Source organism: Eucyclogobius newberryi, unplaced genomic scaffold (genome assembly GCF_026437365.1).
Source record: "Eucyclogobius newberryi isolate DKJ021-1_F unplaced genomic scaffold, fEucNew1.0.hap1 SCAF_17, whole genome shotgun sequence".
NCBI lineage: Eukaryota > Metazoa > Chordata > Actinopteri > Gobiiformes > Gobiidae > Eucyclogobius > Eucyclogobius newberryi.
This window is the reverse complement of record NW_027315801.1, coordinates 3,227,017-3,253,142: the sequence shown is the minus strand read 5'-3', so window position 1 is coordinate 3,253,142 and position 26,126 is coordinate 3,227,017. Positions and strand designations below refer to the sequence as shown.

The 26,126-nt window shown below is 41.3% G+C and overlaps 1 protein-coding gene across 1 annotated transcript; it reads right to left on the bottom strand.

The window, feature by feature from the left end:
* Positions 1 to 36: 36 nt before the first annotated feature.
* ccdc30 (coiled-coil domain containing 30) lies at positions 37 to 26,126 on the bottom strand. Its single transcript, XM_072448632.1, has 27 exons — positions 26,044 to 26,126; positions 22,800 to 22,952; positions 20,397 to 20,517; positions 19,449 to 19,627; positions 18,651 to 18,737; positions 17,247 to 17,324; positions 16,803 to 16,980; positions 16,603 to 16,668; positions 16,412 to 16,527; positions 16,238 to 16,344; positions 15,969 to 16,161; positions 15,790 to 15,885; positions 15,082 to 15,210; positions 14,475 to 14,612; positions 14,218 to 14,396; positions 12,005 to 12,260; positions 11,507 to 11,629; positions 11,201 to 11,371; positions 10,525 to 10,734; positions 9,151 to 9,308; positions 6,512 to 6,677; positions 3,064 to 3,185; positions 2,826 to 2,967; positions 1,599 to 1,735; positions 1,364 to 1,481; positions 1,245 to 1,288; positions 37 to 241 (listed from the first exon to the last, which is right to left on the bottom strand). The coding sequence occupies exons 1-27, from the start codon at positions 26,056 to 26,058 to the stop codon at positions 37 to 39; spliced, it is 3,687 nt and encodes a 1,228-aa protein (XP_072304733.1). The 5' UTR covers positions 26,059 to 26,126.

Below are 26,126 nucleotides of genomic sequence, written 5' to 3'. Positions count from 1 at the left end.
AAACCTCTGCGATTGCTTTTCCACGCGTGATCCCGTCTAGGTCCGTGATTGGTTCAAAGCGGGCGTGTCCTGCTTGGGTGGGCCGCGCTCGGGCTCTTTGGCGTCAGGGGCCGGCGCGGGCGAGGCCACGTTCAGGTAACTCTGCTCGGCGAAGCTGTGAGCGGTGAGGCGCGTCCCGTCCACTTTGGCGCGGCGGAGGACGTCCAGGATGTCCAGCGTCTCGCACGGCGCCGAGGAGAAGCTGGAGGCGGGAGGAAAGTGCAGGTCACGGAGATGTTTGAGACGTTTACACCGGAGGAAGAACAAACTGCATGTTTTATAGAACTAACCAGCATTTATTATGAATCTAGACAAACAAAACACAACTTATTTATCTTGGTTTGAGAGATCCATACGGAGCCCCGCAAGTGACATTAGCATTATCTTTAAATGTGCACGATTATTACTCTTACTTAACTAAATGTTTTCTTTTCTTTCGTTTTCTTCAAACATATAAACTAGAGAGATTACATGCTAAACTAGTGATAAGATAGTATTGAAGACGTTAGACTTTCTAGGTTAAATCACTATTTTTTACCTCACTTTTTATTTTAAATGAATGTTTTATAGTTTATTGTAGATCCATTTGTCTCGGATTGTGGCTTAGAAGAAAAGTTTTTGCTTATTTTAAGATTTATCTCAGTTTTGTTCTTTTCTTACTGCACTTGAAGATCATCTCAACTGTTTCAAGTACATTTTAAGTGTATTATAAAAGTTTAAGAAATAAATAAGAACTCTAATAATAATATATTGATCTGAGTTTACTGTATATTGTGTCTTAAAACACGATTGCCAATGAAACAAGAATAAAATATCTTGTTTAACTAATAATGAGAAAAAGACAAGCATTTTCTCACTAGATATGATAAAATAATAATAATAATAATAATAAGCTACTGCACCTGCAATAGGACAAATCTTATTTAAAGACAGTAGAAATATACTCAAATCAAGATAAATATTACACTCAAGCAGTTATTCACACATGATCTTTATTTAAGACTCCAATGAGGCTGGACCGTCATATTGATTTGATATAATAATTTCTTATAAAAAACAAATACAAATTACTTTCAATATTAATTCAATTAAAAAAAATAATCAGAATCCAGTAATCAAGAGCGTCTTACACAATTTCCCAGTTTGTTATGACTCATTAATTACACTTTAAGCAGCTTGTCTATGAATAATTGCAGAGTCTTTACCTGACGGTGGACGTGTGCAGCTCACTGAAGCCCTCCTGCTTCTTCTGCAAACAGTAAACACACAACTTACTCAACCCGCACGCACAATGTACTCGATCGGAGCCGCGGAGTCGCCGTACCTCCAGACCGTAGAGCGAGCGTGCGTTCCTCAGGGCGCGCTCCAAGGAACACACCTGATTGGACAGTTTGAGAGTGCGCTCCTGCAGCTGCCGGTTCTCAGCCTCCAACACGTTGACTCTGAAGAAGATGAAGAAGAAGAAGAAGAAGAAGAAGAAGAAGAAGAAGAAAAGGGACATTAAAGTCATGGAAGGCACCGGGGGCTGAAGTACGCGCAGGCTCCGGGCGACGGCGTACTTGTGCTCGACGGTGAAGGCGGTCCGCATGCCTTTGCTGCCCATCTCCTCCGCCTCGCTGATCCGCTGCAGCAGCTCCCGTCGCTCCTCCAGCAGCTTCTCGTTCTCCTGCGTCACCGTGTCCGTGCGCTCTTTCTCCTGCGCCAACGCCACACGATACTTAGATTATGGTACGGTCGAGACGTACTCAGAGGGGGTCAGAGTACTGCATTTCATGACTTGAGTTAAAGTACTGCTGCAACTGCTCGAATATTACTACAATACGAAGGAAATGTCGCTCAGTCACATTATTATTGATGTATTTGCTCAGGAAATTGTCAAACTTCTCACAATAATATCAAATTATAAGTTTATAACTGTTTTGTGAACTACATAGACCATGATCCTTTGCAACATTTCACTAAGCACTTACTAAGCAATTTCATATCTTATTTTTTTGGGAATATGACATTTTAGGCATTTTAAGTTTAAAGTTTTATTTCTACTATTCTGTAAGATCCATGAGAATATCGCAATAAATATCGTACTGTGAAATGATAATGTCGTACTGTGAGATTTGAATATCGTTACATCCCTTCTAATTATAGTACTTTAAAAAAAAAAAAAAAAAAAAAATTAAATAGGTGTTGTAAATGATCATTTACGCCGTCAAACAGTAATATAATAGACTTGGCTACGTCTAAACAATTGTGTTTGTCTTATTTGTCCTGTAAAATTAGTATACATTATGTAAAAATAACAGATTAGATAATATATGATATTAGACATTAGATATTAGACATGTTTGGTTAGAACGAGAACATTTAAAACAGGCATTTAATTTTATGCATCTAATACGCAAACGCAAGAATATGCCAAGTGTCAGACACATTGTTTGGATGTTTTAATGTCTCTAAAATGTATTAAATTCAAGTTTTGACAGTACAGGGTTTGAGTGAGTTTGTGGCAGTGGAAACACGTGTTCACACCTTAAGAGGCTTTAAATTGGACAAAAAGACTACTTACTTAAGCAAAGAGTACTTCAAATCTTTTTAGAAATGTAGTGTAGCCAAAGTAATTAATACTCAACTAAAATCCAACTCAAAACTCCTCAAAAACTACACTTAATGACAGTAGTTGTGGCTGTGATGCTCCAGTTGCAACAATCAAAAGTGTTGTGTTTATTTATGTAGTGTACTCTTTTCCTCCCATTAACGCAGCACTCCTCGCCACCAGCAGGGGGCAGTACCTTGTGGCAGAGGCTGGAGGCGAGCTGCAGGTCGTTCTCCAGCTTCTGGATGAGCCGGTCTCTCTGGGCCGTGGCCTTCAGGTACACCTGCTTGGCCTGGCGCAGCTTGGTCTTGTGCTGACTCTGCTTCTCGTTGTACTTCCTGGACACAGACGCACATCGGGGTCAGAGCGAATATACAGATGATGTAATAGATCCATGGGTCAGAGCGTGGTTATATTATCGTGAGAGCGCGTACCTGACGTGCGAGTCCAGCTGGAGGAGAACCTGCTGCAGCTCCGAGTGCAGCCGCTCGCGCTCGGACTGGATGGACGCCAGCTCCTCCTGCAGCTTGAGACACGACTTCTGGACGTTTTTCCCCTTTAGAGACAAAAAAACGACACAAAATTCCGTTATAAATGTGTGTGACGGTGAGAAAACGGTCTGTTATATTGTTATTTTTGCTACTGAAACGAGTAAAGTACAAATAAAGGCTGCGGCGCTTATTGACACGTGCTTATTGCAGTGATGGCAACTTTTTAAACATAAAACATCAAAAACATACGTAGCATGTAGCATGAAGTACATGTTTAGCATGTAGCATGAAGTATATGTTTAGCATGTAGCATGAAGTACATGTTTAGCATGTAGCATGAAGTATATGTTTAGCATGTAGCATGAAGTATATGTTTAGCATGTAGCATGAAGTATATGTTTAGCATGTAGCATGAAGTACATGTTTAGCATGTAGCATGAAGTATATGTTTAGCATGTAGCATGAAGTACATGTTTAGCATGTAACATGAAGTACATGTTTAGCATGTAGCATGAAGTATGTTTAGCATGTAACATGAAGTACATGTTTAGCATGTAACATGAAGTACATGTTTAGCATGTAGCATGAAGTATATGTTTAGCATGTAACATGAAGTACATGTTTAGCATGTAGCATGAAGTACATGTTTAGCATGTAGCATGAAGTACATGTTTAGCATGTAACATGAAGTACATGTTTAGCATGTAGCATGAAGTACATGTTTAGCATGTAGCATGAAGTATATGTTTAGCATGTAGCATGAAGTACATGTTTAGCATGTAGCATGAAGTATATGTTTAGCATGTAGCATGAAGTACATGTTTAGCATGTAACATGAAGTACATGTTTAGCATGTAGCATGAAGTATGTTTAGCATGTAACATGAAGTACATGTTTAGCATGTAACATGAAGTACATGTTTAGCATGTAGCATGAAGTATATGTTTAGCATGTAACATGAAGTACATGTTTAGCATGTAGCATGAAGTATATGTTTAGCATGTAACATGAAGTACATGTTTAGCATGTAACATGAAGTACATGTTTAGCATGTAGCATGAAGTATATGTTTAGCATGTAACATGAAGTACATGTTTAGCATGTAGCATGAAGTATATGTTTAGCATGTAGCATGAAGTACATGTTTAGCATGTAACATGAAGTAAATGTTTAGCATGTAGCATGAAGTACATGTTTAGCATGTAGCATGAAGTATATGTTTAGCATGTAGCATGAAGTACATGTTTAGCATGTAACATGAAGTACATGTTTAGCATGTAGCATGAAGTATATGTTTAGCATGTAGCATGAAGTACATGTTTAGCATGTAACATGAAGTAAATGTTTAGCATGTAGCATGAAGTACATGTTTAGCATGTAGCATGAAGTATATGTTTAGCATGTAGCATGAAGTACATGTTTAGCATGTAGCATGAAGTATATGTTTAGCATGTAGCATGAAGTATATGTTTAGCATGTAGCATGAAGTACATGTTTAGCATGTAGCATGAAGTATATGTTTAGCATGTAGCATGAAGTATATGTTTAGCATGTAGCATGAAGTACATGTTTAGCATGTAGCATGAAGTACATGTTTAGCATGTAGCATGAAGTACATGTTTAGCATGTAACATGAAGTACATGTTTAGCATGTAGCATGAAGTATGTTTAGCATGTAACATGAAGTACATGTTTAGCATGTAACATGAAGTACATGTTTAGCATGTAGCATGAAGTATATGTTTAGCATGTAACATGAAGTACATGTTTAGCATGTAGCATGAAGTATATGTTTAGCATGTAGCATGAAGTATATGTTTAGCATGTAGCATGAAGTATATGTTTAGCATGTAGCATGAAGTACATGTTTAGCATGTAACATGAAGTATATGTTTAGCATGTAGCATGAAGTACATGTTTAGCATGTAACATGAAGTACATGTTTAGCATGTAACATGAAGTACATGTTTAGCATGTAGCATGAAGTATATGTTTAGCATGTAACATGAAGTACATGTTTAGCATGTAGCATGAAGTATATGTTTAGCATGTAGCATGAAGTACATGTTATGTTTAGCATGTAGCATGAAGTATATGTTTAGCATGTAGCATGAAGTACATGTTTAGCATGTAGCATGAAGTACATGTTTAGCATGTAGCATGAAGTACATGTTTAGCATGTAGCATGAAGTACATGTTTAGCATGTAACATGAAGTACATGTTTAGCATGTAGCATGAAGTACATGTTTAGCATGTAGCATGAAGTACATGTTTAGCATGTAGCATGAAGTATATGTTTAGCATGTAGCATGAAGTACATGTTTAGCATGTAGCATGAAGTATATGTTTAGCATGTAGCATGAAGTACATGTTTAGCATGTAGCATGAAGTACATGTTTAGCATGTAGCATGAAGTACATGTTTAGCATGTAACATGAAGTACATGTTTAGCATGTAGCATGAAGTATATGTTTAGCATGTAGCATGAAGTACATGTTTAGCATGTAGCATGAAGTACATGTTTAGCATGTAGCATGAAGTACATGTTTAGCATGTAGCATGAAGTATATGTTCATGACTATTTGAGGAATTATTGAGTCATTACTGATCAGAAGAAACTGACATATTTTGTATTCTTCTGCTCAGGAAGACAACAGTAAATAACTCAAATATAACTACATGTACTTAAAAGGACAGATGAAATAAGAAGCGTAGGACACACACAGTAATGCTACATTCAGGTTCATATCAGATCAAATGGACTTAACACTGCAGTAAACACATGTGCACTTTGTTAGCATGTTGTGTGGTGTTGTGTTGTGTTGTGTGGTGTTCTCTGGTGTTGTGTGGTGTTGTGTGGTGTTGTGTGGTGTTCTCTGGTGTTGTGTGGTGTTGTGTGGTGTTCTCTGGTGTTGTGTGGTGTTGTGTGGTGTTGTGTTGTGTGGTGTTCTCTGGTGTTGTGTGGTGTGGTGTTGTGTTGTGTTGTGTTGTGGTGTGGTGTTCTGTGGTGTGGTGTTGTGTTGTGTTGTGTTGTGGTGTGGTGTTCTGTGGTGTTGTGTGGTGTGGTGTGGTGTTGTGTTGTGTGGTGTGGTGTTCTGTGGTGTTGTGTGGTGTTGTGTTCTGTGGTGTTCTGTGGTGTTCTGTGGTGTTGTGTTGTGTGGCGTTGTGTTGTGTTGTGTGGTGTTGTGTTCAGACCTCCTCGCGGGCCTTTGCTCTGCACTTTGCTTGCGTGTGTTAAGTGTTGTGCCTGGTGTGATCTTGTGTTGTGTGATGTTGTGTTGTGTGATGTTGTGTTGTGTTGTGTGATGTTGTGTTGTGTGATGTTGTGTTGTGTGATGTTGTGTTGTGTGATGTTGTGTTGTGTTGTGTGGTGTTGTGTTGTGTTCAGACCTCCTCGCGGGCCTTGCTCAGCTCGCTCTCTAACAGAACCAGTCGCGTGTCCAGCTGCTGGTTCCTGAGGCTCAGCTCGGAGTTGCTTCTGGTCAGCGATGCCTCTTTGAGTCTGAGCGCCTTGACCTGCTGCTGCAGCTCCTCCTGCCTCTGCTCCAGCAGCTTCCTGCAGGAACACGCTTCACCGTTCAGACCAGAACGAGCGACGGACGAGGAAAGAGGAGGCGACTTACACAAAGAGTGTGAAGTCTGATGATTGCAATCGCTTAATGGGTGTTTTTTCTACAAATACATTTGTCATTAGTAGTATTAAAGTGCCTCTGACCGCTTGGACCACTCATTGAACTAAAATGCACTTAAGACAAATATATTTAAAATTGAGTTAAAAATTATAAAAAAAAAAAGGTTTGTAATTTCACTTTCTGTATTTAATTGATGACATCAGACTAAGAAAAAACTGTCCTAGTTTAGTGTAGTTTTATTTGTCAAATAAAAATATATGAGAGTGACTTTTGTTGATTTAATGTTTAAAATGTCAAAAAGGTTGTTTTTCTTCTGTGTAAATTCTGCATAAACTGGAGTGAGTGTTCCTCGTGTGATGTCACTTCCTGTCATTTTCTCCACAAATACATACTCGATTGGAGTAAAACTATAATTTTTATGTACAACAGGTATAAATACATCAAATCCACTTTAAATACCTGTAATGTTCAAAGGCGCTGAGTCCGTATTTACTGTGTGTGAGACACTTGTTTACGAGTCCTTAACAAATGGATTTATAGATGTTATTTAGATCATTAGAATATTCTAGAAGAACACTTCAGTTTCTCTTTGGAGTTGGAATGAATTTGGATACAAGTGTGTGTGTAAAGTGTGTGTAAAGTGTGTGTAAAGTGTAAGTGTGTGTAAAGTGTGTGTAAAGTGTAAAGTGTGTGTAAAGTGTTTGTAAAGTGTAAAGTGTGTGTAAAGTGTGTGTAAAGTGTAAGTGTGTGTAAAGTGTGTGTAAAGTGTAAAGTGTGTGTAAAGTGTTTGTAAAGTGTAAAGTGTGTGTAAAGTGTGTGTAAAGTGTAAAGTGTGTGTAAAGTGTAAAGTGTGTGTAAAGTGTGTGTGAAGTGTGTGTAAAGTGTAAAGTGTGTGTAAAGTGTGTGTGAAGTGTGTGTAAAGTGTAAAGTGTGTGTAAAGTGTAAAGTGTGTGTAAAGTGTAAAGTGTGTGTAAAGTGTGTGTAAAGTGTGTGTGAAGTGTGTGTAAAGTGTGTGTGAAGTGTAAAGTGTGTGTAAAGTGTGTGTAAAGTGTGTGTAAAGTGTGTGTAAAGTGTGTGTAAAGTGTGTGTAAAGTGTGTGTAAAGTGTAAAGTGTGTGTAAAGTGTGTGTAAAGTGTGTGTAAAGTGTAAGTGTGTGTGAAGTGTGTGTAAAGTGTAAAGTGTGTGTAAAGTGTGTGTAAAGTGTGTGTAAAGTGTGTGTAAAGTGTAAAGTGTGTGTAAAGTGTGTGTAAAGTGTGTGTAAAGTGTGTGTAAAGTGTAAAGTGTGTGTAAAGTGTGTGTAAAGTGTAAAGTGTGTATAAAGTGTGCGTGAAATGTGTGTAAAGTGTAAAGTGTGTGTAAAGTGTAAAGTGTGTGTAAAGTGTAAAGTGTGTGTAAAGTGTGTGTAAAGTGTGTGTAAAGTGTGTGTAAAGTGTAAAGTGTGTGTAAAGTGTAAAGTGTGTGTAAAGTGTGTGTGAAGTGTGTGTAAAGTGTAAAGTGTGTGTAAAGTGTGTGTAAAGTGTAAAGTGTGTGTAAAGTGTAAAGTGTGTGTAAAGTGTGTGTAAAGTGTGTGTAAAGTGTAAAGTGTGTGTAAAGTGTGTGTAAAGTGTAAAGTGTGTATAAAGTGTGTGTGAAATGTGTGTAAAGTGTAAAGTGTGTGTAAAATGTAAAGTGTGTGTAAAGTGTAAAGTGTGTGTAAAGTGTGTGTAAAGTGTGTGTAAAGTGTGTGTAAAGTGTAAAGTGTGTGTAAAGTGTAAAGTGTGTGTAAAGTGTGTGTGAAGTGTGTGTAAAGTGTAAAGTGTGTGTAAAGTGTGTGTAAAGTGTAAAGTGTGTGTAAAGTGTGTGTAAAGTGTAAAGTGTGTGTAAAGTGTAAAGTGTGTGTAAAGTGTAAAGTGTGTGTAAAGTGTGTGTAAAGTGTAAAGTGTGTGTAAAGTGTGTGTGAAGTGTGTGTAAAGTGTGTGTAAAGTGTGTGTAAAGTGTGTGTAAAGTGTGTGTAAAGTGTAAAGTGTGTGTAAAGTGTAAAGTGTGTGTAAAGTGTGTGTGAAGTGTGTGTAAAGTGTAAAGTGTGTGTAAAGTGTGTGTAAAGTGTAAAGTGTGTGTAAAGTGTGTGTAAAGTGTGTGTAAAGTGTAAAGTGTGTGTAAAGTGTGTGTAAAGTGTAAAGTGTGTGTAAAGTGTGTGTAAAGTGTGTGTGAAGTGTGTGTAAAGTGTAAAGTGTGTGTAAAGTGTAAAGTGTGTGTAAAGTGTGTGTAAAGTGTAAAGTGTGTGTAAAGTGTGTGTAAAGTGTGTGTAAAGTGTAAGCGTGTGTAAAGTGTGTGTAAAGTGTGTGTAAAGTGTGTGTAAAGTGTGTGTAAAGTGTGTGTAAAGTGTAATTGTGTGTAAAGTGTGTGTAAGTGTGTGACCTGGTGATGTGCTCCTCGTGCTGCTGCGTCCTCAGAGCAGACAGAGTGTCACTCATGTCTCTGGTGTCTCGCTCCAAACGGCTGTTGTCTCCGGCCCGAGCCTCCTCCAGACGCAGCATGTGCTGAGCCGCCTTCAGCTGCTGCTGCAGCGCCACCACCTGGCCACAAACACACACAGCTTTAAAGAACGCTTACGACCAGGGCGGGGTGGCGTCCATATGAAGATGTCCATATGAAGATATCCATATTCTCTTGGAGTGTCCTGTTCACGATACTCAGACGATATCATGTTAATCCAGCAGAAATGTGGATTGTCTTTAAATGGTTTGGTTGAGCTTTAAAAACCAAACAAATGTAAAATGAATCACAAAAGTTCAGAAATATCACCTTATACCTTAAAATTCACAGCATAACTTTTCTTAATCAGCTTTTTGTAGCATTTTTACTATAAACATTATGCTCAATATTCAAATTATTAACATTTTGATATTTCCCACTTCTAGTTCAGCAAAATAGTAATGTTCTGTTTATTGATTTAAGCTCTAAAGTGTTATAATAATAATAATTGACATATCTTTGACTTACACTCGACACCAGCTGATTCTCACGTCATTTCTTTATGTTCTGGTTGATGTAGAAAAGCCTTAAGGGTTATTTTGTGTCCATATTTTCTCATTTATCGTATCGTTTTCTCTAGCAATACATCACATCACACATTTCAAAGTGAGTGACAGGCCTACGTACATTATGCAGTAACAAGCTACACTGTGGAATAGGACTGGGTTATCGGCGATATCGGTGGGTTCCCCAGATATCGGTGCTGGTTCGATATTTCCTCGTGTCTTTCCCGGTTTGTTTCTTTTTGAACAGACGGGTGAAAATGGAAATAGAACTAGGCTAAACATGTCCATATGTTTACACAATCATGCAACAAATTATTTTATGATCCAAATAAATAAAAGTTATTGTTTTTACAAAAGCAAAAACGAAATTAAAGGCACAGTATGTCACTTTCTGGAGATGGAACGTCTGCACAATTCCATGGAAATAGAAAGTTAAAACCAGACCTTCATGCAGCTAGATACTGTTAATGCCATACTGTGGAATATTATAGCCAGAAGGAGCAACAGTTCCATGGAAACAAGTATGAGTCAGGTTTGTGGAGATGCAAGCCCGCTCACAGTAAAGACACAGTTATACATTTAGAGTGCAATAAAAACAGGCTTTTTGTCGATGTTTTGGTCTAAAAAGTGACGTACTGTCCCTTTAACCAGCGCGTGGTCTTTGCTATGGACTGTAAAATCTTAATATCAATCATTCATCACAACAACAAGACAAATATCGGGATCATCTGGACCGTCGCTCGTGTCCGACCTTCTTATCCGCAGCGATGAGGAGCGCGCGCTCGGCCTGCAGTTCCTCCTGGAGGCTGGTGGTGGCGCTGCGGCTGGATGTGGCCCGTGCCAGCTCCAGCTCCAGCTCTCTGATCCTGCTCTGCTGTCGGCTGCACTCGGACACCTGGGACTGGACGTTCTGCTCCGAGTGGATCCACTTGGTCTGGAGCTGCTTCAACTCGGCGCACAGCTGGAGACAGAGATCACATGACGCACCGTTACTCTCCAAAGAATGAAAGGAAACGGCTTTTTTGTTGACGACAATCTAGATTTTGAGTGATTTAAACATTTCAGACGGAGGGCAGTGGCGTTTATATGAATTCAATCATTAAACAATTAGCTATTAGTAAAAAAATGTCCCAAAATAAGTTTTGACGTCATTATGGACCTATGGCGCCCTCTGCTGGATATATGGATGATTGGGGGTTGCCCGTTTGACTCACAGTTTGTTTATTTCTTATTTATTTAGTTATTTGGTTAGATTTTGAAGCTGCTATTTGTGCTCTGCCTTGTGCTGTTGTTGTTGTGTGTTGAAATATATTGAGAAAATATGAAAAAATGAAATAAAAAGACCACAAAGAAAGATGTAAACATTGTAAAAAGCGCAGACTTTGTTGCACACAATTCCATGACGAGTGCTGCTTTTGGCGCCGCACCTTGAGTTTCTCCTGCTCTAGCAGCGTGTTGTGCTTCTTGATGTCCGCGCTCTTCTCCTTCTCGTATCTCAGCTCTCGTTCGGCTGAAGTGAACAGACTCTGGGCCCTCTGTAAATCCTGCTTTATCTGCCGGGCTTCTTCTACCCTTTGGTTCAACACCGAATCTTGGGACTGAAACCATGACATAGAAGACAATTACCGGACAATTATTGACCAAAGCTGTCACTGCAAAAAGCTCAGTGACAAAAAAGTGAAATAGATCATGTGGAATTGTACTTCTTAATGGGGAACGGTCTAATTGAGTACCTTCACGTGGGCCTGTGCTTCGCTGAGCTGGGCCTGCAGCGCCATCTGGTGTTGGGAGGACAGTTCTCGCTCTCGGTCCAGCTTGGACTGGACTTGGCTCAGCTCCTGCTTCAGATGGAAGAGCTAAAGGGACAATAACAGGCTTTAATATGTGATCAACGCTCGTGTTATCGTGCCCTCTGGAAACATGCAGTTCTAAAGTCGGTCAAAAGCACGAACACTGGAAATATCAACACTTTAAATCTGTTGGCAGAGTCTAAATGAGGCTTTACATCATAAGAAGGTTGTTTACGGAGCACATTTATGACTCTAGCCTCGTGTTTTGTGTTTCGTGAGAACTCAAATTGAAATGTTTTTGGGATCTGGATGATCTTGTCGCCCAATTACAACAAAAAGAAAAATGGGATTACGGTAATTGGTTGATTTAAAAGTTCACGCAACACAAATTTCCCCTCACTTATCGTAAAACAAACTTTAAAATGTCCGATCCACGGTCACCTGGTCCGAGCTCTCCTCTCTGATGGTCCTCACTGGGCTGACCCGTCCCTCTGCCTGGACCCGCTGGCCCTGGAGGGTCAGTGCTTCTTTTCTGGACTCCAGCTGTTCCTTCTGTAGCTGGAGCTGTTGGTTCAGACGCTGCACATCCAGCTGGAGTCTCTCGCGCTCCCCCTCGGCGCTGATCTTCTCCTGGACGCTGGCGCTCAGTTTGTCCTGGAGCTCTGAGGTCTGCTGCCGCTCCGAGGCCGTCTCGACCCTGCGATGCACGAGTCACGGTGTGAGAAGAAGACGTGTATGACGTACTGGGCTTTTAAAATACATGTCAGCAGTGGCATTTTACATGATATCACTTAAACAAAGGATGTACCGTAAGTATTAACATATGTTGCCAAAACTGAGTGAAGACCAAAGAGACAACCTTTTCTGGATCTTCTCTGTCCTGGTTTGGTGAAAGTTTGGTATTACCTCTACATTTTCAGGAATAACAAACGTTTATATACACGTTTATATGAAAGAGGAACTTCACGAACGATCGGGACACGCACTGGAATCGCTTTAAATTAACTTGTTTTGACTTTATTCGGCTGGATTGAGTGTTTTCGTCGTGTCGTTGCGATGTGTTTTGGCTCTGAGTCCCCCGGCTCTGGCCCCGCCCCCCGGCTCCGGCCCCGCCCCCCGGCTCCGGCCCCGCCCCCCGGCCCCGCCCCCCGGCTCCGGCCCCGCCCCCCGGCTCCGGCCCCGCCCCCCGGCTCCGGCTCCGGCCCCGCCCCCGGCTCTGGCCCCGCTCCCCGGCTCGTACCGCGTTTCCACAAAGGAGGAACTCATGAAACTGCGGAGAACAGTCGTCTTACCCGGAGATCGTCACGTTATCCCGGCGCAATACTGACCTAACCTAATACTGATGTGCAATTCTGTCGTATGTGCAATTACTGTGAAATTCATGTGCAATCTATGTGCTGTCGTGACACATATTCATGTGCAATTACTGTCGTGATCACATGCAATGGTATTTATGTATTTATTTGTCTATGGGAGTTTTTATTTATTTATAGGAGATCTTCTACTGAAAGTGTTTTTCAGACTTCCTATAAGTGATCTGTTCTTCTGGATCTACCTCTGTATCTACCTGCGTTGCACCAATGAAATTTCCCCATGTGGGACAATAAAGGAATATCTTATCTTATCTTATCTTATCTCCTTAGTAAAGCTCAGAATGTTCTAACACCTGACAAATTTAAACACTCTTTTCTGTTCTTAAATGGGCCACAATACAGACTTGAAATGTTCACAATTTCTTATTCAGCGGATAATCTACTTTAGATGGTTTTGGTGGTTGAATATGTCTTCTCAGATCATTTACTGTATTTAAAGTATATGCAGTTGGTTGCGATGTAATAAATATTTACATTTATAGTTTATTTGGTCGTGTACAAGAATATACCGAATCGAGACGAAACATAAATACACAACCATTACTTTAGCTCTGATAAAAACAGAGACAACAAAACAAATGAATCATTCTATATATTCCAGCGGAGATGATGGTGCAGTTCTACACGACCATCATCGAGTCCATCCTCACCTCCTCCATCACCTCCTCCATCACCTCCTCCATCACAGTGTGGTCTGGAGCCACAGCCAGGGACAAACAGAGACTACATCACATTGTGCTGAGAAGGTGATCTGATGTGGACTTCCATCTCTGCAGGACCTGTACGTCTCCAGGACTCTGGGACGAGCAGGTCGGATCAGAACTGACCCTTCTCACCCTGGACATGGACTATTTGAGCCACAGTTTCTTTCCCTCTGACGTTGGACTCATGAACACTTTCTGCACTACGTCTGTAAATTCAACTGTAAAATTATGCACAAACTACCGGTCAGTCTCTTTTTTTTATCTTATTAGTCAATTTAAATTCTTGTTTTTTTAAATGCGGGTCTAATTTGTTATATCTTGCTTTCATTAATATTCATCGTTGTATGTTGCACTGAATCACCAAAGCAAGTGTCTCGCCTGTGACTTTTGTTCACCGACAATGACGATAAATGTTCTGATTCCGATGTTCCTCAGACAGTACCCGAGCTGGTTGTACCCGAGCTGGTTGTACCTGAGCCGGTTGTACCCGAGCCGGTTGTACCCGAGCCGGTTGTACCCGAGCCGGTTGTACCTGAGCCGGTTGTACCTGAGCCGGTTGTACCTGAGCCGGTTGTACCTGAGCTGGTTGTACGCAGCCTGCAGACTCTCCGCTTCCCCTCGGAGTCGATCGGCTTGTCGCTGTAACTGCTCCACCTGACCGTCCTTTCCTCTCTGCGCCTCTTTCGTCCTCTCGTCGTCTTTGGCTCGCTCCAGTTCCATCTGCAGCCGGCCGTGGGCTCGCTCCAACTGGGCCATCTGTGGACAGCAAGGACACATGGTTAGCATCGCTTTAGCCACATCTTTACGAGCTACGGCGACGCCTTGTATACAAACCTTTTCCTCCAGCACAGCCTTCTCTCCTTTGACTTGTGTGAGGCTCTTGATCAGAGTCTTGCCCTGTTGGCACTCGGTCTGCAGACTGTTCACGTCCATCTTAAGCTTCTTCAGCTCTCGTTCAGCCGCGTGCAAAGCCTGCACAGGGAGTTAAGCTGTAAACTAAAAAGCTCACCATTTAACCACAGCTGTAAATGAATGTTGCTCCCTTTGCATAGCGATGTGTTTTATTCTGCTGGTTTGGAGTAGGTTTCTGTGCAGGTTTTCAACTGTCCGTCTCTCAAAAATTAATAACTCGATATTTTTGGGGGATTATCTTGATGATGTTATTGCAATCTATGAAAATGTTGCTAAAAGGGGCTGGCAAATGTTGTTTTCAGGGTCGAAGTATTGCAAAAAACGTGATACGACTGTAAAATGAGCATGACAATTTTCCTCTGTATTTTAAAGATTACACAGCAAAATTATTCCATTCTTGAACTGCTCATTTTGCTGCCGTTTGTTGTTATATCGGACGACTTGCTCGTTATTCACTTTTTGCACATACATCTGTCAATATATCTTCCTCGTCTAATAAACTGTTGCTTTGGTCTTGTGTGAGTTGCACCTCTTTGTCTTTCTTGAGCGCCGTCTGGGCTGCGCTGAGATCCACCTCCAGCTGTTTCCTCCAGTCCTTCTCCTCGGTCAGACGAGCCTCCAGCAGCGCCAGCCTCTCCTGACCGCCGTCTCGGAGGTGCTGGAGAAAACAACAGTTCAAAGATGAAGGTTTGTGAGTGTTAAAGCGCCTCTGACAGGATGGAACTAAAATGCAGTTAATTTCTGAATATATTTTCCCAAACATTGCACAAAATGTCATCACAGAATAGCACATTTTTTAGGTTTATAATTTCACTTCCTGTTTGTAATTGATGACATCACACAAGGAAATTATCATTAAACACTGGGCAAAACTCATCTAACGTCAAAATTTTCTTATTTGACAATTACAAATATGTAAGTGACAATTTTGTTGAATTCATGTTTAGAGAGTCTCAAAAGTTGTTTATTTGTGTAAATTATGCATAAACTTTGACTGGAATGAGAATTGTGATGTCACTTCCTGTCATTTTATACAGATTTTTCAACATTTTCACCACAAATACTATTCGATTGGTGTAAAACTATAATTTATATGTACAACAGGTATAAATAAGTAAAGTCAAAATTTGAAAGTCGTAAAGACCCGTCATACGTCACTTTAAATGTGAATGTTTGGGCTTGAGCTGCTGGTCTCAAGGTCAATCTCAAAAACATACGTGAAAAGATCGGTTCCTACCCGTTGTAAGTAGGACTCGCCCTTGACCTCTTCTCCGTTCTTCAGAGGACGCTCTTGCGCCTCGTGCTTCCTCAGTTCACCCTCCAGACTCCTGATCTGCACCACAACAGTGTCAAACCCGCGTGAACAAACCCGACCGTCGCCCCGGGATACAGTACGGTAGATACTCGGTCCCTCACCCTCCTGTGCAGCCCCTCCACCTCCCCCTCGTGCCGGTGCCTCTCCTCTCGGCTGCCGTTCTGAGTCTCCCCCAGTAGGGCCTCCAGCTCCTCGTTCCTCTCCTCCAGCTCCTCCTTCTCCGTCCTCTGTCGCTGCAGCTGCCTCTGGAGGTCCTTCAGCTGGACAAGTACGTCCTCCATGGCGGCGTGGCACCTGGGAGGTCCCAGTTTAAGGACACAGGCTTTTCTCCCCACTCAATACTTCACTTCAAACATGATTTTAAATGTACCGTTTGTGAACAGCGTCACTTTCACTGGCGGACGAGGCAGATTTATCACCAAAGCCCTGCTGCTCCATCTCTCGGGAGGCAAGATCCGAGTTGTTGTTTCTTGATATCTACGCACAGAACGGAGTGAAATACTTAAGACAGCGCGTTTCTCAGCGTTTTCGTAAATCTACCAACCGTTTCCATTAGGTTTCTCTTCTCAGCCTCTAACGCCTGGACTCTCTCCCTCAGAGCTTGGTTTTCCGAGTCCAGTTTGTCGTTTTGATCGTTGGCTTTCTGCAGCTTCACCATATCTGAAAACGCACAGTAAGTTTCCAGTAAGTTGTGAGAAACGAACGCCGCAAACACAATTCACAGCTCTTCCCCACCGTTGATTTTGAGTTGGTCCACTTCCCTTTTCAGGTTTTCCATCTCTTGCAGCGTCCCCTCAAACTCTGACGATTACACAAAACGATTAACAAATACACAGGAACTGAACACCGAACAATTACGCTTCATTGTAATGTAACGTTTCAATGACGGGACGACTATCGAAGCGTCTGCTTTTGAAGAGAGACATTTTGCCAGCCACAGTACAGTCTCTTCGTACCGCTCGACTCCGTGCCGGTGTTTTTGGCCGCGTCCAGTTCGTTGGTGAGCCTCCTGATGTCCTGATGGGCCATGGCCAGCCTCCGGGACGCCTCCTCCAGATCCCGCTCCAGCCTCTGACGCTCAATGCGCTCCTGGGTTATCTCCTCAATACGCGCCTTGGGAAACACAAACGTCATACAAACTCGAGTAAAAAAAACAAACGCTGCGAAAGACGTTGCAGATTAGTCGGATGCATGCAGTTTTTTTTCCGTCTTTGCAGGCCTGAGATAAAAGGTTCAGATATGATTAGTGACGCCTTCGGCCCGTGACATGCCGATGCGTGAGCGTGCGGTGGTCATGCATTGCACAGGTGACGGGATTAGGTGGTCCCCGTGATTGGTGTTAGTGGAGTTGGGAATAGAGACGGTCGATTTGAACGTACAGGAGTGAGATGGTATTTGCTCTGACCGGATCTGCGCAGACCGAACAGCTTCTTCCACGGGCTCTGGGCCGGACACTGCTAAAATCAAAAGATCACCGTGTGCAGAAACGGACAACAGGATGGAAACACAAAATGCCAGGGTGATGTGTATGTTCGTAATGTCGCGCCGATCGTCCCGCGAGTCACGGCGGACCGAGACCTGTCCTGACCTCGCGCCGCAGTTTGGAGAAAGTGTCAAATGTGGATACGTCGTTTCCAGTTTAGTTTAAGAGGCTGTATTTCATTTGTAAGCGTTATTTGTTCTTCTCTAGTCAAACTAAGTTGTAAAAGCAGCTCTTGGGGTCAAAATGAGACCGCTGATTATAGAGCGCTTTCATCTCCGTGAAGCAGGAAGTGTGCCGTTAGCATGCTAGCTGTTGTTAGCTTTACCGCGATGGCAAAGCGCCTCTGAGAGTTGAGGGGGAAATATAACAATATAAACTCATGACGGGGAATAATAAAACATTTACCCTGCTGCAAACTAGTTTTTCCCTTTTTATAAGAACGTAAAAATCAAGTACAGCACTTGAACCGTTTAGTTCTGCTTTTGCTTCATGTGTTGACAGGATCAAAGAGCGGAACTTTGAAATATCTTTTGTTTTTTTCAAATATTCGTATATAGAAGATTTAGTTGATCCAGGATGTCTTTTAAAGGTGCACTATGGAACCTTTCAGTCTGCCACATTCCTGCCACTATTTCTGCTTCGTCACACTATGGCCTTGCTTTTTTCCCCCTAATTACAGTCGCTTATATTGCAACAAAGCGAAACGTTTAAAACACCCAATCATTCTGACTGTGGGCGAGGAAATGCTCACAGATCTGACCTGTAATGTGCACAAGCAGCATCACCTGTATGGCAATGAAATAGCATCATTTTGACAATTTTAGAAGCAAAATGAAGTATTTTTACATCAATCTATTGTCCAAAAATAAAACTAAATGTAACAAACTTTTTATCTGGTTGTTTTTGTCAAATTTAATGTTATTTTGTCTTTCAGAACGTTACATTTCTTAAAGCCAATCACAAACTTACAGGAACAGTAACATGTCAGACCACGGGAACCGTTTTGTCTCAATAATTGTAATAATTGTTAAATCTCTTGTTTTTCCCTACCATGGAACTTTAAAGGCAAAGGAATAACATCTCTATGGCGACAAGCCGATGGCCCCGGAACAGTTCCATAGTGCACCTTTAAATAAAGAATACTGTATGTTTCTTTAGACGTCACCAACAAATTACATTGGTGAAAATCTTCTCGAGTCGCTGCATTAACGACCTCAAATAAACAGAAACAGAGGCCCACCTGTGTAATACAATACAGTGTTGTGCCCACGTCTCCATGGCGATGTGTGAACGAGCTCACCTTGGCCATGTTCTCCATTGTCTTCTGCATTTCCTCCTTCTGCGTCCACAGCCCTTCGCCCACGGACTGCCTCAAGTGCTCCATCTCCTGGGATCAAACCACCAAAGACGTGCTACGTTTAAATACCAGGATGTTATTGGAATATTATGAATTTGTCTTTCTGCATTTGACGTTCAGCGTGTCAAAAATACATGTGTCTATTCCTCGCTGTGGGAAGTAATTAGTCAAAAACCCAAACCTGACCTCGACTTTGTGATACAATATTGAGTAATTTGTGGATATTTTCAATTTAAGATGGAATTGTTTAGAATCTAAATTTGTGAGGCTTCCTTTTTATTGTTTTAACACGCATTTCAATTCAAGAGAAGCCAATAACTAAAATGTCATGGAATTAGACATAAACCAATGCTATTCCTGAACACACAGAGAACACAATTCAACTTAGAATATGAAACGATACAGAACCGTCAGACTTTTGTGTGGCATGCATGGGAGAAACCGCCGGGCTGGCTGGCGTAAATAGCCTGGCGACCCTCCTTGGTCTCACAACGTTTTTTCTCATGCAGGTTGGTTTTATTAGATATTATGGAATAGGCGGGTCACATTCTCATTGGTCAGCTTCACATCAAGGCACTTGTCTTTTACAACAGTTAGTATTTTTCCTTACAAATATTGTCATATCACTATTATGCAGATAAAATACATCACAGAAATATAATCATATATTTACATTTTATCACACTATTAAACAAGCAGTGAAAACAGCGAGAGGCCGGTTTGAATGTGAGCGTTCAGCACCTGTAGATGCATTTCCCTGTAGCCGTCGCCCTCCAGCCGCCGCTCCGTCTCCTCCAGTCTCTCCAGCAGCGTGGCCCTCTCCACCAGCAGATACGCCACCAGCTCACTGGGAGTGCTCAGCCCGATCTCCCCCAGGTCCTTTTGGGCCAGCATCTCCGCCAACTCCTTACTCTCCACCTCTGGAGGGCAAAACGCTAGAACAATCAGCACTTTACATATTCCTGGTTTTCATTCAGAGGTTTATGCTCACAAACAGGTCACATGAGGCTTTTATTTGTTTGTGTCGGAAAAAAACAAAATGTAAATGTACCGTATTTTCCGGACTATAAGTCACACTTTTTTTAGTTTTCGGGTGCGACTTATACTTATATTTATACTTGTATACTTATAATTGGGAGCGACTTATATGTGATATTATTTGTTATTTTCACACATGCAACTGCATTTCATACTCCAGTGTGACTTATGTTTTTTCTTCTCTATTATGCATTTTTGGCTGGTGCGACTTATAGTCCGAGAAATACGGTATATCTTGTCGTTATATATGTCAGCAGAAATAGCTGATTAAAATTGAAAAGTTTTATCTTTCAAATAATGGTTTGAAATGATATTCCTGCACTTTTAAGCAATTCTTCAATACATGTTTACAGGTCCGTTTTAGGACATCGGTGATGGATTGCAAAACTATGATCTGGTTATTGTTATTGAAATAGTATTTTTATATTGAAATATTATTTTTTTACAAATATTACATAAATCAAATGTAATATTGTTTTGTTGTCAAAACACATTTGAACCACTTTCTGAGGCAATGTTTTCTATAAATATTCAAAATAATGATAACTTGGACGGAAACATGTCTCAATGTCATGTCTCCATACTTCATACGGAGTGTTGGGTATGTGAAGTATGCTGCACGGGGACGGCCTTGCTCAGAGTATTATTTACCCTGCTGCTGTCGAATGTGGTGCAGCTCCAGACGTAGCTGCTCATTGTCCCGCTCGTAGTCCGCGGTCAGGTTCTCCCGCTCCTCCAGCAGCCCGCGGATATGGGCCACGTAGCTCTCCACCTAAAATACAGATGCACAAAAACCATCGCGCCCACAGTAAATTACAACATGCAAGTCTATTACCCTGGATTTAGTGGGTGTATGAAAATCAACAGCATTTTACCCCCGAAATCCATAATTACATTCATAAAAGTACAGCAAGTAGTCATTCCGTGATCAAAATAAGCATTAGCAGGGTCTCACATTAAAGTGCCTATGACAGGTTTTTACAATTTTCTAATTTTGACTTCATTTGGTGTATTCGTACCTGTTGTACATATAAATTATAGTTTTACACCAATTGAGTTGCTATTTGCTGAGAAAAGTTGAAAAATCTGTAGAAAATAACAGGAAGTGACATCACAATGGAGACACTCGTTCATGCAGAATTTACACAGAAACTTTTTTGACCCTCTAAACATTAATTTAAAAAAATAAAGGCGCTCTCATAGTTTTATTTTACAACTGACAAAACTAGTGACATTAGATGAGATTTGGCCAACTGTTTCCTACTGTGATGTCATCAATTGCAAACAGGAAGTGAAACTATATCCCTGAAAATGTACCATTCTGGGATAAAACATGTATAATTTTTAGTACAATTTGAAATATATAACTTAACTGCATTTTAGTTCAATGGATAGTTCAACCTGTAGCGTAGGCACGGTAACACTCGCCAAATGCTTTTATTTTGGCTAATATTTGGCTACTACACATTCAGTGCCCCTATGGCCCTAGAGCTGTTTTTTATGAATGACTTGTTATACTAAATTGTAGACATTTCATATATCAGATATCGTCCCTGTCCAGACATTGAATCAAATACAGTATCACTTTGAAAACAGCAAGTAACTGTTGAAAAAGACGAGCAATGCCAGAACACGCTAAACATGTAAAGCCTAAACATGTAAAGCCTAAACACGTAAAGCCTAAACACGTAAAGCCTAAACACGTAAAGTCTAAACACGTAAAGTCTAAACACGTAAAGCCTAAACACGTAAAGCCTAAACATGTAAAGTCTAAACATGTAAAGCCTAAACATGTAAAGCCTAAACACGTAAAGCCTAAACACGTAAAGTCTAAACATGTAAAGCCTAAACACGTAAAGTCTAAACATGTAAAGTCTAAACATGTAAAGCCTAAACATGTAAAGCCTAAACATTTAAAGTCTAAACATGTAAAGCCTAAACATGTAAAGCCTAAACATGTAAAGTCTAAACATGTAAAGCCTAAACATTTAAAGCCTAAACATGTAAAGTCTAAACATGTAAAGCCTAAACATTTAAAGCCTAAACATGTAAAGCCTAAACATTTAAAGTCTAAACATGTAAAGCCTAAACATTTAAAGTCTAAACATGTAAAGCCTAAACATGTAAAGCCTAAACATGTAAAGTCTAAACATGTAAAGTCTAAACATTTAAAGCCTAAACATGTAAAGCCTAAACATTTAAAGTCTAAACATGTAAAGCCTAAACATGTAAAGCCTAAACATGTAAAGTCTAAACATGTAAAGCCTAATCATGTAAAGCCTAATCATGTAAAGCCTAAACATGTAAAGCCTAAACATGTAAAGTCTAAACATGTAAAGTCTAAACATGTAAAGCCTAAACATGTAAAGTCTAAACACGTAAAGCCTAAACATGTAAAGCCTAAACATGTAAAGTCTAAACATGTAAAGCCTAAACATGTAAAGCCTAAACACGTAAAGCCTAAACATCTAAAGTCTAAACATGTAAAGCCTAAACATGTAAAGTCTAAACACGTAAAGTCTAAACACGTAAAGCCCAAACACGTAAAGCCTAAACATCTAAAGTCTAAACATGTAAAGCCTAAACATGTAAAGTCTAAACACGTAAAGTCTAAACACGTAAAGCCTAAACACGTAAAGTCTAAACATGTAAAGCCTAAACATGTAAAGCCTAAACATGTAAAGCCTAAACATGTAAAGTCTAAACATGTAAAGCCTAAACATGTAAAGCCTAAACATGTAAAGCCTAAACACGTAAAGCCTAAACACGTAAAGCCTAAACACGTAAAGTCTAAACAAGTAAAGCCTAAACATGTAAAGCCTAAACATGTAAAGCCTAAACATGTAAAGCCTAAACATGTAAACGCCTAAACATGTAAACGCCTAAACATGTAAACGCCTAAACATGTAAAGCCTCAACATGTAAAGCCTAAACATGTAAAGCCTAAACATGTAAAGCCTAATCATGTAAAGCCTGAACACGTAACACGACAGTCGTGTTAAAGTCGATCTTCTGCCACACAAAGCGATGACGATGAGAGTCTGAATTATTCACCTCCTCCATCTCGCTGGCCTGCTGCGTCCGGAGGCTCTGCAGCTCGTCGTTGGCCGACTGGAGTTTGGCCTCTGAGTCCTGGAGCTGCTGCGTCAGGTCGTCCCGCACGTGCCCGGGACTGAGCCCCAGAGGAGAGACCCCCTCCACCGGGACCTGGGGGGGCAGAGAGGCCAATGAGTACAACTGTGAGTCCAACGCCCAAGTTAGATACTATTTACACCATAAACTTCTGGTGCAGCACAGGATACACACAGTGAGTGTTTACAGTTCCAGTTTTTCCATTAAAGGGTCAGTAAATAAGGGTGGACAATAACAATAATCTGAAGACATTTATTTCACTATGTCTTTAAATGTAATTGATTAGGTTTAAGTATCAGATAAAAATACCTGCGAATGTGCAGAAAGATACATTTATATTTAGAGGATAACAACATAATTTTGCATTTTGTTTTAGTTTTTATTCATCTCTTTTGCAGATTTTTTTGAAATGTATTTAGTTGTGCACGATGACATACCCGATATATCTTTAAAATACATTCATGATATTATCAATTATTAGTGTGTAAATGTTCAAAAGTTTAAAAACAGTTGAAAAATGCTTCTAATTTTAGCCTATACCGTATTTTCCGGACTATAAGTCGCACTTCTTTCCATAGTTTTGGCCGGGGTGCGACTTATACTTACATTTATACTTATATACTTATACTACGACTTATATGTGATATTACTTATTATTTTCACACTTGCAACCGCATTTCATCCTCCGACTGCGACTTATAGTCCTGAATATACGGTAGTTGTTTTCAGGCTGAGTAAATGAAAGCCCTGGAGGAACATGTCGTCCTCCACACGCAGAATAAGTATGTTTTAAATGATCGTGGCCAAACCCCGGGACGATAAAGCCGCTCGACGTCCCGCCCGTCGTTCCCCGTGGCCTGTGTGTGATCCGTGTGACCGACACATGCAGGAGGCCGGGGACAACAGCGGGAACATGCCAGCACTAAACACCTGTCACCAAACTGCACAATGCTCCTGTAACCGGAGAGTCCAGAGAGAGAGGGGCCGCCGTGGGAGACTGTTGTTCACGAGGGCCGGATCAGGTCTCTGCTCGAGGTGCTTACACATCAGGCCGGGAGGGACCAGACTGATCGGGACACACGACTTTTGATGTAGACCGCATTATTCACTGGGGCTAAAACAGAAGGTTTCAATCATGCTGCAAATGTGAGGCTGAGATGCAAACAAACTAACTGAAAATGTACAGAAATGATACTGTAACAATATTCATTAGCTTCACATTACAAGACTTTGAGCGGTTTTAATATAATGTTTTATATTGTGGTAAAAACGCCAGTAGACTACGGCAAACTCACACTGGTCTGGTTCTGGTTTGAGCCCAGGTTAGTCCAGGTTTGAGCCCAGGTTAGTCCAGGTTTGAGCCCAGGTTAGTCCAGGTTTGAGCCCAGGTTAGTCCAGGTTTGAGCCCAGTTTAGTCCAGGTTTGAGCCCAGGTTAGTCCTGGTTTGAGCCCAGGTTAGTCCAGGTTTGAGCCCAGGTTAGTCCAGGTTTGAGCCCAGGTTAGTCCAGGTTTGAGCCCAGGTTAGTCCTGGTTTGAGCCCAGTTTAGTCCAGGTTTGAGCCCAGGTTAGTCCTGGTTTGAGCCCAGGTTAGTCCAGGTTTGAGCCCAGGTTAGTCCAGGTTTGAGCCCAGGTTAGTCCAGGTTTGAGCCCAGGTTAGTCCTGGTTTGAGCCCAGTTTAGTCCAGGTTTGAGCCCAGGTTAGTCCAGGTTTGAGCCCAGGTTAGTCCAGGTTTGAGCCCAGGTTAGTCCTGGTTTGAGCCCAGGTTAGTCCTGGTTTGAGCCCAGTTTAGTCCAGGTTTGAGCCCAGGTTAGTCCAGGTTTGAGCCTAATTTAGTCCTGGTTTGAGCCCAGTTTAGTCCTGGTTTGAGCCTAATTTAGTCCTGGTTTGAGCCCAGGTTAGTCCTGGTTTGAGCCTAATTTAGTCCTGGTTTGAGCCCAGGTTAGTCCTGGTTTGAGCCTAATTTAGTCCAGGTTCGAGCCCAGTTTAGTCCTGGTTTGAGCCCAGTTTAGTCCAGGTTTGAGCCCAGGTTAGTCCGGGTTTGAGCCCAGTTTAGTCCTGGTTTGAGCCTAATTTAGTCCTGGTTTGAGCACAGTTTAGTCCTGGTTTGAGCCCAGTTTAGTCCTGGTTTGAGCCCAGTTTAGTCCAGGTTTGAGCCCAGGTTAGTCCGGGTTTGAGCCCAGTTTAGTCCTGGTTTGAGCCTAATTTAGTCCTGGTTTGAGCACAGTTTAGTCCTGGTTTGAGCCCAGTTTAGTCCTGGTTTGAGCCCAGGTTAGTCCTGGTTTGAGCCCAGGTTAGTCCAGGTTCGAGCCCAGTTTGGTCCTGGTTTGAGCCCAGTTTGGTCCTGGTTTGAGCCCAGTTTAGTCCTGGTGTGGACACGGTTTGGTCCCGTTCTAGTCTTGGGAGAGAACTGCACATTTAGTTCTGGTGTGGTTCAGTTCCAGGTTTAGTCCCGGTTCAGTCAGAAGTCTGAGGTGGTTTTTGTGAAGCGTGAACGCGACTTTAATGTGTGTTTTTGTTTAAACTTGGACTCAAAGGTCACATGACAGGTGAGACTACACATTTCAGCTTGATTGTATCACAGTTTTTACTCAACATGTTGCCTCGCTGTCCCCAGTTTGACACGTCGCATACTGATGACATCACAGAGGGATTCAGCTTTAGAACTCAACTCAACTTCCTGTGATTTTAAAGTGAAGCAAAAGTATGATAACTATTTACCACAGGTTCTACACCGCTAAACTAAGTCGTAATTAGAAAGAAATCCCAACTTGTCATATGCACTTTAAATAATATGTTGGCAATAAATGTCTTTCTTGAAGTTATTTGAACCCGATCTCATAATACTTGTCAACAGCAGTGCAACACCAAACTGTGCCACACACAAATTCATTTTAATTGGACCGGCACTGCAAAGGGTCAAAGTATGTTGACCCACATTTCTGGGCTGCTTCGTCATTTTTGTTTAATTGCCCTCGCTGCAGTCTTTTTTCATTTGTTCTACCCACTTTTGTATGGAAAACTAAGAAGAAAAAAAGACGGGGAACTACATCCACGTCCATAAAACACAAAATAATGATCCTTACACTTTCTGACTTACCATACATAAGCGTAATGAAGTGTTTCACCCTGTGACGTTAATCACATAATCTGATAAAGAACAACGCACCTCTTGAGGATCCATGTGTCACGCGAGCTTCATCGATGGAGCGAATGCATCAGGTCCACTTCAGACCGCAGAGGCCACATGGC

What these genes read in the sequence shown, in the direction of transcription:
- ccdc30 (XM_072448632.1), bottom strand. An exon ending in CAATGGAGAACATGGCCAAG is followed by an intron (nt 17,325 to 18,650) that starts GTGAGCTCGTTC and finishes TTTTGATTTTAG; the next exon opens with CAGTGTCCGGCCCAGAGCCC. An exon ending in CAGCTGGACTCGCACGTCAG is followed by an intron (nt 2,968 to 3,063) that starts GTACGCGCTCTC and finishes GTCTGTGTCCAG; the next exon opens with GAAGTACAACGAGAAGCAGA.